The sequence below is a fragment of the Phyllostomus hastatus genome, unplaced genomic scaffold (assembly GCF_019186645.2).
Source record: "Phyllostomus hastatus isolate PE091 unplaced genomic scaffold, TTU_PhHast_1.1 phas_scaffold_317, whole genome shotgun sequence".
NCBI classification, from domain to species: domain Eukaryota; kingdom Metazoa; phylum Chordata; class Mammalia; order Chiroptera; family Phyllostomidae; genus Phyllostomus; species Phyllostomus hastatus.
This window is the reverse complement of record NW_025334023.1, coordinates 2018885-2033930: the sequence shown is the minus strand read 5'-3', so window position 1 is coordinate 2033930 and position 15046 is coordinate 2018885. Positions and strand designations below refer to the sequence as shown.

The window sequence follows — 15046 nt, the reverse complement described above, 5'->3', positions numbered from 1 at the left end:
GTATGTTCCACCTTTTACACTATTAGAATATTTTAAAAGAGTTTATCACTTCTACATTCTTCTGCCATTGGTAGAGTAGTCTCTGACCTGAATTTAATCAACATTCCTGAGCAAAGACTGTTTGGTGAGCCTCATATGTGAATTAACTTGTTTTATATTATAGCTAATAATGATGTTTATGTTTCATCTAAGCAGTTGTTAAACTTTAGGTACATATTGAGCATACCTGCCAGGACTCCGATTACAAATGACACAAACCTACTTTAAACTGGTTTCAGGCAAGAAGAGAATGTTTTAGTCTATAAATTTCAGCATGAGTGGAATCCAGGCAGGGGTGGATCCAGGTGCTCAAATAAGGCTATTAGAATTCAATTTTCTTCCCATCCATTAGCTCTGCTTTTTCCAATGGCTTCACTCTTTAGAAACCTGGTCCATACAGTGGCCCCAAAGTGCCATATTTGCACTTCTTATAGCTGGCCCTTCCATGGTTTCTTTTTCCCAGTAGTTCCAACAAAACTACCAGAATTGAAACTCATTGATTATCTGGGGTCATGTCCTCCCACCCCACCACTCCACTAGTCAGGAATTACAAGTCTTCATGCAAATGACATGGCCTAAAGTAGGGAAAGAGATTCTCAAAGAAAAATGGAGACGGGCTCCCAAAGAAACAGCAAGCAAAACAGCAGACAGCCACTGCCACATGCTTCTCCAGTTGTACCTCCCAAACTCTGCAACAAACTGCAGCCTCAATAAACCACCTATTCTTTTTCCTTTCCTGCCACGGCTCTGCCCCACTCTGTTGAGCCTTCCTTTGAATTAATCTTTAAAAAAATATTTTATTGTGATAAGAACACTTAGCATGAGATTTACCCTCTGAAGAGACTTTGCAGTGTGAGGTACCTTATTGTCTGTGGACACGCAGAGTTGTGTGTGCAGCCAGCCTCCAGAGCTCACTCACTTCGCACAACGGGAGTCTTACACCGTTGGTTAGCAGCTCCCTCTTTCCATTTCCCCCAGTCCCTGCCAACCACGCTCCTCTTCTTCGCTTCTGTAAGTTTGACTATTTAAGATACTGAAGTGGAATCGTGTAGTATATGTCCTTCTGTGACTGGCTCATTTCACAACATGATACTCCCCAGGTCTGCCATGTTGTTGCATCTTGTAGGATTTCCTTCTTTTTTTTTAAGGCTGAACAATATTTCATTGATTGTATATGCCACATATATTTTACATGTTCACGTATTGATGGACATTTTGGCTGCTTCTACATTTTAGTTTTTGTGAATAGTACTGCAGTGAATATCAGGGTGCTAATATATCTCCTCTGCATCCTGATTTCAGTTCTTCTGGATAAATACCCAGAATTGGGATTGCTGGGTTATGTGGTAGTTTCTGTTTTAATTTTTGAGGAATCGCCATGCTGTTGTCCATAGCAGCTGCATTATCTTATATTTTCACCAACAGTGCACAAGGGCTCCAGTTTCTCCACAACCTTGCCAGTACTTACTGTCTTTTTTTTTTTAATATAACCAATCTTCCCTGGTCAGTGTGGCTCAGCTGATTGGAGTGTCGTCCCATGGACCCAAGGGTCGGCTTTTGATTCCCAGTCAGGGCACATGCCTGGGTTGTGGGTTTGGTCCCTGGTCAGGGCAAATATGAGAGGCAACCAATCACTGTTTCTCTCTCACATCAGTGTCTCCCTCTCTCTCTTCCTCCTCTCCCCTCTCCCTTAAATCAATAAGCATGTCCTCAGGTGAGGATAAAATAAAAAATAATAACAATAACCAGCCTAACAGGTGCGAGGTAATATGTCATTGTGATATTAATCTGCATTTCCCTGATGATTAGTGATGTTAAACAATCTTACAGCTTTTATTATCAATTTTCTTCACTATTAGCTTTTTAGTTTTATAATCTTACATTATTCTTTTAGTAATTACCTTAGAGATTCCAATATGCCTCCCTGACTTATTGTAGTTTACCTCTAATTGGTGCTTTTACTATTCCCCAAACTTTAAATTAATTTATTACCTTGAATTAGTGTTTTGCCACCTCAGTAACAATATAAAAACCAGGGAGTCACCAAGTTGGGTTGAACCTTGTTAGCTAGGTTGGTGGAGACTCAGAGATGGTGCCCACCTGCTGGCTGTGTGGGGGAGGGCTCAGAAAGGGAACAATGGCCTCTGCCAGTGTGTCTACCAGATGCACTGGGAGAAAGCTGCTCCCCAGCTCTCATCCCTAGGCCAGACAATTCAGTTCCTCCTTTATGTCCTTGGCACCTTTCGAGCTGCTGCCCCAGCACTGGAGCTCAGAGCAAGTGGGTCTGAGTAAGTCAGTGTGTGGGCCCTTTAAGAGGAACTGCCTGGGATTCCAGAAGCCCTCCGTCTCACTCAGCTCCCTGCTGCTTTTCACAGCCAGAAGTTATGGGGACTTTCCTTCATGGCACTGGAACTTTCCTCCAGCTGGGGGTTCTGATGTGGGGCTGGGACCTGTCACTCCTTGAAAGGGACCTTGAAAGTTGAAATGTTTCTGCTGATTTTTAACTGCCACTTGTGGGTGTGCGACCAGCCTGTTCAGCATCCCTGCCCCTCCTGCCAATCTTGATGTGGCTTTCTCTCTTTCTTTTTTTTTTAAAATCTCCACTTAAGGACATGCTTTCATTGATTTTAGAGAGAGAGGAAGATGGGGGGGTTGGGAGAAAAAGAGAAAGAGAGACACTATTGGTTGCTTCCCATATGCACCCCAATTGGGGATTGAACCCACAACCTTCTGGAATAAGGGATAACACTCCAACCAGCTGACTCACCTGGCCAGGGCTGGGACTTTTACTTTATATCCTTAGTTATAGGACTTCTGTTCAGCTAGATTTCAGGTGTTCTGAATGATGCTTGCTCTGTAATTTTGATGTGATTGTCAGAAGTTCTGATTACCACATTTACCTGTGCCACCCTCTTAACTGGAACTCCTCATATTTCTGCACAACTTTTATGCTTATTTTTAAATTTCTGAATGGCTTTTATTTATTCTGTTTTATCCAATTATATCTCTATTTAATCATACCACTCAATCTGCAGTAAAGTTAACTATTTTTTTAAGTTATTTTCTTAGGATAAATTCCCAGGACATGATTACTGGGTCAGAGACCCAGGTGACTCCTAGTTTGTAGGACTTTGACATATTGGCCCAAGTTACCTTTATTTTTATTCCTGCCTTCAAGTTATTATCAAGTCTCTCTGTCCCATCTGTCCATCTGTCTATCTGTACTATTTCTGTGTCATACTCAGAGATCATACTTTTAATTTCTTCACTAGGGTCTGAATTATAATATCCCAGTCCATCATCACTTCATATGATCCCTTAGCCTTAATGTAAACTTACACACTCATTTCTATGCCTGCTCAGTGCCAGTAACTCTTGGGGAAGAGCTGGGTGTATGTCACACCGAGGCTTTTCTTAACATGGGCATTCTTAAGCTTCTTTTTAAGTGTGTAACTTAGTCCACCCCAGAAAAGTGAATTCCTACAGAAGAAACTTATTTTAAAAATTGAAAAGAAAGTCCTAATTAATCTTTTCCTTTTCAAATTAAGTTTGATGACTTTTTAAAATAAATATGTTTGGTATTTTGCTACATGGAGAGCACTTTCCTTTGAAGAAGAATCCTAATTAATCTGACTTGGCATAGTTCACTCAGACGATGGAAAACATTTGGTTGTAGGTTTACTGAATGCCAGGGAAGAAAGGATCACAAGAGATCTCTTCAGCGCAAATGTAGGCTATCTCTAATATTTTGATAGATAGTATCTTAGAAACTTACTAAAAGGGGAAAAAGCAAATAGGAATAGAGTCAACCAGAGTTTGCTCATAAGATTTTTTTTTAATCTTTTTATTTTTTGAGAAATGTTTTAAGATATGAGCTACCACAAAATGCATCTGATATTGTGGCATGTATAGAATATAATAGCCTTTCATTTACTTTTTTAAATGAAATTTATTGGGGTGACATTGTTTAATAACATTTATATAAGTTGCAAGTGTACAATTCTATACTGCAGCATCTGTATGTTGCATTGCGTGTTCATCCCCCAAAGTCTAGTCTCCGTCTGTCACCATATACTTGACCTTCTTTACCCTCTTCTCCTCCCCCCACCTTCTTCCCCCCCCGCCCATAACTACCACCATACTGTTGTCTATGACTTCACTTGTTCATTTGTTGCTTTCTTTTATGTCCCACATATGAGTGAAATCATAATGGTTCTTGTCCTTTTCTGACTGACTTATTTTGCTTAGCGTGATACTCTCAAGATCAATCCATGTTGCCTCAAGTGGCAAGATTTCATTGTTTCTTATGGTGGAGTATCATTCCATTGTATACATGAGCCATATCTGGTTTATTCAGTCATTCACTGCAGGACACTTAGGTTGTTTCCATGTCTTGGCTCCTGTGAATAGTGCTGCAGTGAACATAGAGGTACATATATCTTTACAAATAAGTGTTTTCAGATTTTTCAGGTAGATACTCAGAAGAGGGACTGCTGCATATGGCAGCTCTAACTAGTAGCCTTTTATAGATGAAAATGAACTAAGCAATCCCTATAAGATGTTTGCTTACCCATGACTAGGAAGAGCTGTCTTGTTCTTCAAAGGGTCTGGGTGTCAGGTCTGTGTGAGGGGCGAGCGGCTCTGTGTATGTGTGCACACGTGTGTACGTATGTGCTCACGTACAGGTACCTGTGGTGTTCACGTTGTGTGGATATACCGAGACCCTATCTGCATGGTTTCCAGTCCCCTGCAAAACCTTTGACTTACTATGTTTAGTTTCCTCTCAAAATGCTCAAATTAGCCAACCCTGTCATTGCACATGCATCACCTCAGGACTCTTGGGCTTCCCCTCACTGGTTAGTTTTCTGAGGCCAAGTGTTGTTTTGAATGAACGTTACGGATAAAATGCCTTACACTTGAGGCCTCTTTTAAGTAATTGATACCATCTTCCCATTGAACACAGTCGTATCTTTCAGACCACACTGCAGTTTGGGTTCTTAATACCTGACTGTAGCCTTGGAGCGCTAACTCAGCGCTTCCCACCTGCGAACGCGGCCTTGTTGTGATGTTGGTCATTCCTCTGCGGGCTGTCAGGTTGTCATGGTATTATTTATTAAACAAGAGGTGTGTATATGATAAAGGCTATTAAAATTAAGGAGAAAGACAGATTTTTCTGCAAGATAAAAGCTTACTATTTAAGTATATTTTTACAATGAAATATTATGCAACCATAAAAAGAAATGAAGACTTTATACCCAATGTAACATAAATGAATCTTGAAAACATTTTGCTAAATGACAGAAGTGAGATATATAAGGCCACATATTATATGATTCCATTTATACAAAATGTCTAGAGTAGGAAGTTCGTAGAGACTGGAAGTTGGTCAGTGGTCCCCAGGGGTTCTGGATAGCGGGAAATGGGGAGTGACAGCCGATGGGTACAGCCTTTCTTTTTGAGGTGATGAAATGTCCTGGAATTAGTGGTAATGGTTTTACATCCTTGTCAGCATACTAAAAACCACTGAACTGTATCCTTTAAAAAGGTGGATTTTGTGTTAAGGGAAGTATATGTCCATTTTTTTAAAGCTTACTATTTTAAGATCATTTGTCTCTGTATGAGACCTTAAAAACTTGGCCTTCAGAACTGGAGTACATGCTATAGTGGTCACATAGTAAATGGTATCACTACTTCATCATGGTGTGACTTCGGGCAGATTATTTAACCTCTGAACCTGTATCCTCATTTTAAAATGGGACTAATATATGAATACTTTTATCACAGAGTCATTTGGAGGACTAACTGAATAATCCCTGTGAAGTGCTCAGCACAGTGCATGGTGCCTGTGCATTGCCTACAGAGAATCTTCTTAAAAATGTAGCTAAGCATTCAGACTCTTGTGGTTATCATAGGCCGCATGTGGCAGGAGGTTTACTGAGAAGGACATTAGGACAGGAACATGGTTGGTTAACCAGCATTTGGCACCCAATGTTAGTAGAATTAGTTCTTCCACCAATGCATACCTCAGTCTACACAGCCAACCAGAGTTACTCTGTTTGGTCCCCAGGTGACACGTCTGGGCCGGGGCAGTGAGACTCCTGTGTGCAGGGCTAGCCACAGGCCCTGAAGGAGACTAGAATCTTTGTTACAACTCTATACACACAGCTTCCAAGGTTCCTGCGAGGGCATGTCCAGATACAGGAATCACCATGCTCAAGCCCAGAGCCAGGGTTTCTCCATCGGATATTTATAGTTCATTTATAGTTTCTCCAAACCGATGCACTTTACCCTGAAGGGTTCATAAGCAATATTGCCAAATAACGCAGTTGACATTGTGTCTTCATCAGGTTTCTGTTGAAGCACAGACCTAAAGCTCCAATTTGCAGGCAGAGGGGAAAGAGGTGTTATTTTTAACCCTTTATTCACAGCCTGACACTGAAATGCTCAATAAATGTGCCCATAGGGAGCCTTCCAGATCTCTCACTTCTTTGTAAAGTAGCTCCTTTCTTGACATCTAACAATTTCTGGGAATCTCTGTCTTGCGTGTCACATGGCTAAGTTCAAGTTTATTCATGCTTTATCCTTGCTCTTCTCCACACTGTGTAGCCTGACACAGTGGTCCCTCACCAACATCTCTCCTGCTTTGCTGAGCTCTTGTCCGTTTGCACCAACCACTGACTGTGCTGTTCCGGCCTCACAAGTTTTTTGATGGGGGCTACCCTGAACTGGCCTCAGTCTGGTGAAAATTTTCAGTGGTTTGTTTCAATCTAGGGGAAATTATTCCCCTTTGTATATCCAGAAGGGACCCTTAATAATGTTACTTTGGCCCCAATGTATTATAAGTTTATTGATTAAACGTATCTTGGAGTTATTATGTCTGTTCTGTCTGGAATGTATACGTGTCTCCAAAGAGTTGGGGAGAGTTCTGAGTAATGATTCTTATGGTGGTACCCAGGTTTCTTGCTTTTGTCCTTCACCTTGGGCTTAGGTCAGACTTCTCAGATTTCACTCCTTTTCCAGGGGTGACTTCTTCAGTGCCCTTTGCACTATCAGATGCCCAGACGTGTAGAGAAATATTACTAATATCATGAAGAAACACAGAATTGCTTTATCCCTTTGCTTTATTGCTATGGTAGCTCCAACAGTAAGAGCATTTGCATTGTTGTTCTCCGTATGCCTTTCCTTAATCTCAGCCGTCAGTGCTCAGAGATTGCGTCTGCCAACAGAGTTGTTAAACTAGCTGTGACACTTTATCATATGTTACTTAAAACTGGAGTACCAGCTGTTCACTGGATTTTACTTTTCAATTTGAAGGAGACTAGAAGTACTGACTTCTCCTGGGTTTCCGTCCTTAGGGCAACCCATTTCTGTAAGCCTGAAAATGGAAATCATAATAATTGCACTTTGTATTTTACAGTGTATGGACCAGTTGACAAAGATCCAAACTGAATTACAAGAGACAGTGAAAGATTTAGCTAAAGGCAAAAAGAAGTACTTTGAGACGGAACAGATGGCTCAAGCAGTACGGGAGAAAGCTGACATCGAGGCAAAGTATGTGTTTCAGCATTTCTGAAAAAGTGATTATGCAAATAAATGTTATTTTTACCAATACTTTGTTTTCCATTAATACCGGGCATAGACTCATTCTTGGGTTACGGTGGTTTCATCTGACCTACAATTGTTACAGACTTTAAATCAAAATTTTCCTTTATATTACCTGATTTTATTTAAAATAATATAGCAAAATGAGAAGATTTAATCAGTCAGTTTTTACATTAAATTGAATTCACAAAAGAGGTTTAAAAGAAGGCAAGTGAACATGGTACTGAAAGCTTAGCAAATGTCTAGTTAAAGCTGGCATGGTGTGTGATTTTCAGGGTTTAGAAGCCTCCTTTTTCTCATGCTGGACTTTAAGGTAATTGTAGCTGGGAGTCCCCCGTCCTCAGCCTGCCCTTGGAGGGTCACGGGAACGTCAAGTGAGTGGGACAGCTGACCACACTGTAAACACCCTGCCTGGGCGCAGTTTTTCTCTTACATGAAATTCTAACAGATATACTTTTTTTTTTGTCTGCTTTACCAATTGTGTGAATTTTAATTCCATATTTGTGATTTGCAAGTTCTCTATTTTGAGAATAATTAGGAAAAAGAAGGAAGTGGCAATTGGTAATAGAAGGAGCTAATAAAGCAAGCAGTAGAGATTTTTACAATGACAGCTTGGGAAAAGATAAGTTTTTTGAGAAAAAATAAGCCTCTGTTATAGAATGGGTTCTGAAGAGGTCTGTGAGGAGAGCTAAGGCTCCCCTTCAGTGAACTCACTGATGTAAAACCTAGGAGTCGGAACTCTGAGTTACAAAATCTGAAAGACTGTGAACACTTGTACAGACTAGCAAGGCCTGGGGAGTGTCTTTCTAATATGGTTTTTTATCTGTTTGCAAGAAATTAAGCAATCTGATAAGTATCTTGTGAAAATTTGAGTTCTCCTGAGAAGTGTATTTGGTACCAAGGGGTGGTATTTGCATATTCATGAAGTACTTAATATTACTGGGAAATATATTTACTATGTACTATTTCCCTAACTTAGTTTATTGTCTTTATTATTTTATTTTTGTGAGCATACAGACATTTCCTGTAGAGTGAATGAACCCATTTTCCCAGTAAGATCCATTGTTTTTATTGATTTTTTTAGAGAGGAAGTGGGAGGAGAGAGAGAAGCATTGATTTGTTGTTCCACTTATTTATACATTCATTGGTTGATTTTTGTATGTGCCCTGACCAGTGATCAAACCCACAACCCTGGCACATCAGGACAACACTCTAACCAGCCCTCTAACCAAATGAGCTACCCAGCCAGGTCCTAATGAGACCCAAAATATTTTAGATAAGGTGATCTCCATTAGGAATATCCCATTACGATAGTTTTTAGGAACTTGTTTGTTAAAACTCTCAGGGATTCTAGAACAGAGAGGTGACAGATTTGTAGAGGACACAGAAATGCCCACCTTAGCCAGGGCCTGCAGAGTGAAAATGAGGACAATTACGAGCTGTTCCTGAGAGGGGCGGGTTTGACAGGGTCAGGTTGTCCCAGGTGCGGATCTCGGGAGCTACCTTCTAATATGGCCCAGATTCAAAGGGGATACAGCAAATTAGACCTTTTAGTTCAGTGTGTGGCTTTTCTGAAAATTAATTTAACTACAGAGTAAGAAGTGCCTTTTCGTCTTCACTCACTCACTAATTGTCTATTGGCTAACTACATTCTTTATATTGGATGCTGTGAGTACAGAGGTGAGTAAGGTGAATTTTGTGCCCTGAAGAGGTTTAAAACCTAGAATTAAAGACAGATGTACTTAAGAGTGGCGTTATGATTTGTTTATTCACACTAAACTTAAAAAAGGACCTAAAGTCACTTACCTACTGGCTACTGTATTTACAGTAGTTGTATGACAGTACAAATCATGGAAGGTAGATTGATGTTGCTTAATGTAAAAGGAACCCTTTATAGAAGGAGTGATGTTTGGACGCAGTCTTGGAGAAGGAATGATTTCTCTAAGTAGAGAGGAGAAGATCAGGAAGGGGGACGTGAAGGCTGGACTGCATGTAGTTCGATAGATGATGTGACAGATGGTGAGACGTGCGTGTTAGGAGGGACGTGCACCCAGGAGGAAGAGGGATACAGTCTGAAGGCAGAGGTTAGTTCTGTTTTGGGTATGAAGGTTCTACAAAACCTGTAGAAGATTGATGTGAATATGTTTGGTAGGGAGTCATATAACTAGCTCACTTTCAGATGAGAATCTGGGTAGAAAGGTCTTATTTTGGAAGTTAATTGCCTTTCAGATGATAGTTATAAAGATGAAATCATATATAAAATGAGATGAAAAGTTGAGTTTGGAACCTTAAGTAATATCAACATTTGGGAGGCAGATGAGAAAGAATTCATTATTTGTATATATCTCGTTTGTTCTAGATAGTAATCTTTGAGGACAGGGACCATATTATTCTGTTGATTACTAATAGCTATTGTAGTACCACACAAGAATTATATGCGGATTCCCAAATGAAGGAGAAGCCAGAAACTTAAAGCCTTAGATTGGAAAATCCAGGTGCAACTCAAACTATTTGGATAATGGTGACAAAAAGAAGAGAATTGAAAAAAACCCAAAACCATCTTTTTAACCCTGAACCAGCCCTCTCAAATTTTAAAGTCTGTGGCCTTTGCTTTTCCAGATCAAAATGAATCCAAACCTAATCAAAAACAAAAACCTCACTAAGTGTGAATGTGGCAAGGTAGAAAATAGCAGGAATACCTTGAACCCAATTTTTTTTAACAGTGGGGAAGTAGTTTGGATGCATCCATGTCCATCCCTGGATGTTTCTCCCCTGTTAGAAGATGAGAGGCTGCATTCACTGCCCTCCTCACTTTGTTCTGCAGAGACTGGCTTGCTCCGTGTCCGCAGCTTTCCCGCATGTTATGGCACAGCTGCTGGCACATGCACTGAAGTCTCCCATGGCGATCGCCATGACACTGCAGTCAAGACAAACATCGCAGCTTCAGAAGTCACTGGTCGTGGGAGTGGTGATTGTTCCTTTGAGTTTGTTGACTTTCTTTGTGGTAATCTCTGGTTGTCTGGATAAAACCACCATGTTTATTACTGACTTTTAGATTATGGTTCCTCTCCCATACTGAAAGGGACTGAAAGAAATAGTGATGTCAGATTTGGAGAAGATAAAACAGAACAAAATCATATAGGGCAGAGAGCCCAGGGACTTTCTCATTGTGTTCCAAATGCTGTGTGAAGGGTAGAGAGGGCATACAGGTAGGCAAATAAGAACTTTCAATGGGAAAAATAATGGAACTAAGGACTTTCTGGAGCCTGTCAGTATCACATGGTGGGCTCCATCCCGGTGTCGTCGGAGCCTATCACACGCTGCCTGGTCACCTTCGTTTCCACGGGTCAGTGGTCCCTGGGCTTTGAACTGCCTTGCAGGAACTAAAGCGTGTGTACTTGTATGATATGGGAATAACCTGTAGCTTAATGACTCTTGACTATTTTGAAACACCAGTGAATTGGATTTGTCTGGATGATTTTTTTGTCATTCAGAATATTTTTATTTTATTAATATCAGTATTTCCTGTTTTACCATGATATTAAATTCCTCCTGTAGTAAAAGGAAGGAAAATAATCATTGATCTTGGTTTTCCATGTTTTTAGTTCTCTTTCAGAATAGTGTTGTGTAGCCCTGGCTGGCGTAGCTCAGTGGATTGAGCGCGGGCTGGGAACCAAAGTGTCCCAGGTTCGATTCCCAGCCAGGGTACATTCCTGGGATGCAGGCCATAACCCCTAGCAACCGCACATTGATGTCTCTCTCTCTCTCTCCCTCCCTCCCTCCCTCCCTCCCTTCCCTCCCTAAAAATAAATAAAGATTTTTTTTAAATCTTTTTAAAAAAAAGAATAGTGTTGTGAAAAAGGGTAACTTCTAAAAAATTTAGTAATTATAATATTTAATTATTTTATTATTATATAATTTGATAATCTTATTTACCATCCTTTTCTATTTTTATTACAGATCTAAACTTAGTCTTTTTCAATCAAGAATCAGTTTACAGAAGGCAAGCGTGAAGGTGAGATTTTGAAAACTGTATTTCACAATTGAGAAATCTTATCTTGAAAAACATAAAGCAATTGGGTCTTTTGATGGTTGAGGTCAATTATGTTGAGCTAATCTAAAGAATCGTTTTAAAATCAGTAACTTAAGGAAGGACTTTCCTTCCCGGTTCACGTCGGGTAGGGAGGGTCAGTTCACCCCAGTGCCAACACTTCGTACAGTACTTGCTTCTCCGGATTGCATTACAGTTAAGTTTCTGTACGTTATCTGCTCAGGTAGCTTTATGTCTTTAACTCTTAGTGTAAGAGCCTTAGCGCAGGGGATTTAGAACTCCATTTCATTGAGATTTACACCCTGAGCAGAAATTTTGGGCCAGATGCAAGTGATTTTCTCCTGTAGGACCTTCAAGCAGTGAAGTGCTGATAAGGAAGCTTAGTGACCTGGCTCTGGCCGCCAGGCTCCCAGCTAGCGTGCAGGCCTTTTGGCACGTTATTAGTATTGAATTTTTAGAAACTGTTTTCTGACTCCAACAGATATACCCATGTCTTTGAAGATAAGGATAAGGTACTTAATTTGGGAACCTTTATTTTCCCATCTGGATGAAATGAGCAGAATACTTTGAACTTCTCTATAAAGCTTTGAAAGTTATGTTAAGTATAAGTAACAAATATTTGAAAATACTCTTACTAGGTATAACAGTTCTAGTCACTGTTTGTTTAATTCCTCAATAGTGTTGAATAGTTTTTATATGCATATAAATGTTTCTCCACATGGTTACTCTTTACTCTTTACTCTTATAGAGGAGCCATTCATTGCCAACTAAGCAAGGTCTTCTCATATGTTTTACAGTGTAATATCAGTTTGAACTGATTTTTTTCTTTTATTACATTTTAGTTAAAAGCCCGGCGAACTGAATGTAATTCCAAAGCTACCCACGCGAGGAATGATTATCTTCTTACACTAGCAGCAGCAAATGCACACCAGGATCGCTACTATCAAACAGATTTAGTTAACATCATGAAGGTAAAACAGCCCTAATATCTGTGGTAACTTTGTTTCTTTAAAGACAAAAGCAGTTGATAAGTGGGGTGTTCAGTACATGGGGATTAAGTGTGAAGAATAGCATCCAGGCTACTTCTCATTTTCTTGGAATATGCTTCATACTGTTTGGGCCACCTGTGTATCAGGTAATTCTGAATCAATTTTTAGTGTAAGAAAACGTGTAAAGCCAAATCACAGTAAAGGATTGTATTATTCCCTAGCAGTGGCAGATATTTACTGTATAAGGGTTATTAATATATAAGATTATTTTTGAAAGCTTAGGTTTTTAAAAATTCTATAATTTTTAATTGATAGGTAAACTCGTATGTTAATATTTTATGATTTTGAGGTACCTAAGGAAAATCAAGAAAAAAGCGTCTCCTAGTTTTGTGACAGCATCGCTACCCTGGGTATTGCTCTGCAGTGTAGACAGACTGGATTACAGCTTCCTGTGTGCCCAGACTCTGTCTTGTTCTCTCCCTGTTTACACACTGTGTATATGTTCAACTTGCACTGAAGTTAAGGAAAAGGGGTGAAAGAGGAGAAAACCTTTTAACCTGCTCCCAGGTTTCCCCTTGTTACTGGTAGACAAGTTCTGCTTTGAATTATATCTCATTCTTTTTTGTGTTCTCAAGAACCCAAACATCTGATTATTCTTTCTCTTACACTTTCAACCCCTCCCTCCCAACAGCATTGCCCTTAATGACTGTCAGATACATGGCTCTCATTGAATGGTCTGCCTTATGAATCCGAGGTGTTGAGAATGGGGATGCAGCAGGACTGGGTGCTCTTCTTCCTACAGAGGCTCTGAGACAGTCCTTTTGTTGAGAGTAGAGGCAGGACATTTCCTGGGACTTTCAGGGGAAAAATGGGAGTCGTAAAGAGAGTCAAATTGGACTAAGTATCCTATTGCATTTTTTATTTCCTTTTTGTTCGCTGCCTGAAATTCCCTTTTCCTAGCTTTTATCCTGTTCTGACTTCTGCTGGTTAGAATACAGGTGATGAGAGACAAGGGATTGTTTTGACATCTCACAGGAGAAATTTGCATTCATTTTTCCATAAAATGTGGTAACTAGAGGTTTGGGCATTTAATATCTCATTGGGTGCTTTAGTATGTCTCGGACTCACAGGGACCACCTGGGGACTTGGCCTCCTATCGTAACATGGTCTCAGACAACTTGTTTACTAAAGATTTTTAGCATAGGTTTTACTTAAGATTATATTTCCCGTATCCTTTCACTATTAAATCAAAGCCATTAACTATATATTTTTCTTTCTTGGATACTTTAAAATAAACATTATATTAGTTTGAGCAGCAGCAAAATCAAAATCTTTATTTTTTTTTTTAATTGAGTCTGTAGCCAAAAAAGATCTCCTACTTAAAACCCTTTGTGTGGCCTTTGATACACCAGGAAAGGGACAGTATTATTTTAGTGATCTGCCCTCAACCCAAAACATAGAAGTTGATGGGTTTGGTCTGCTCTCATACATGTTTTTGATCAGCATTGAGGAGGTTATGCTTCAGATTACTCATTTCATGAAATGTTATAGGGTACTGAAATGATGAAAAGAGAAGCAGGAGTTCTTCCTGTTCCTTAAAAATAGGAAAGCGTATCTTAATTTTCATGTTGTGCATGTTAATTCATTTTCTTTCTCATGCTAATTCTATTGTCTGCAGTATTGGAAAACTCCCATTAATCATCCTGTAGCTACTTAGTAAGTTTCTATCATTGACTTGAGTGTGGAGTAGCCGGCCCTTTAGTGCCTTTCTTGGAAATGTCTGTTTTTTGAATTGTTGTTAAGGTTACAATGCCTTAGCTAGGATCTTTTTAGAAAATTATGTGAATAGCTTGGAAGTCCGAGATTCGATTCATTGATTTAATCACACATGTTTACTAGTTACTTCGAGTGTGGCAGCTACTGGACTGGACTTTGGGAAGAAGCAAAGATGAGTGAGGCTCTCTCCTTATCCTCCAAGAGCTCAGTCTGGAAGGGGAGAGAGAGAGAGAGAAGTGATTGCATATTAGATACTCAAATGAATCACTTTCTGCTAGAGGACCATGATTAGGAATTATAGCTGTCTTTTTTTTATAATGTTTGGTATCTTACTGGATCACCCTGATCTCTTCAGGCATCTCACCCGTTCTCATTCTCCTGGTCAGAGCTCACAGTTCGTTACTTAAATGACGTGCTAGCCCAGCAGTTTGCAACCCGTGTGCTGCAAGAGTATTTAAAACACGCAGTACCTGACTGTTTGTTCAGGGGTGCTGACCTCTTTTTCCTTGTCAAATTAAAACATTACAACAACCAGCACAACCATAGCCATCCAGTGCAAATGAGTCCAAATTATACCTATTTTTTGTCA

At 39.8% G+C, this 15046-nt stretch overlaps 1 protein-coding gene across 3 annotated transcripts in view; it reads left to right on the top strand.

The window, feature by feature from the left end:
* The window catches only part of FCHSD2 (FCH and double SH3 domains 2), a 227049-nt gene that overhangs the window by 116737 nt on the left and 95266 nt on the right, over positions 1–15046 (top strand). For all 3 annotated transcript variants that reach the window (XM_045818082.1, XM_045818081.1, XM_045818083.1), the window contains 3 exons: positions 7457–7590; positions 11602–11656; positions 12535–12663. In XM_045818082.1, the coding sequence (XP_045674038.1) occupies positions 7457–7590; positions 11602–11656; positions 12535–12663 (318 nt within the window). The remainder of the gene's footprint in view (positions 1–7456; positions 7591–11601; positions 11657–12534; positions 12664–15046) is intronic.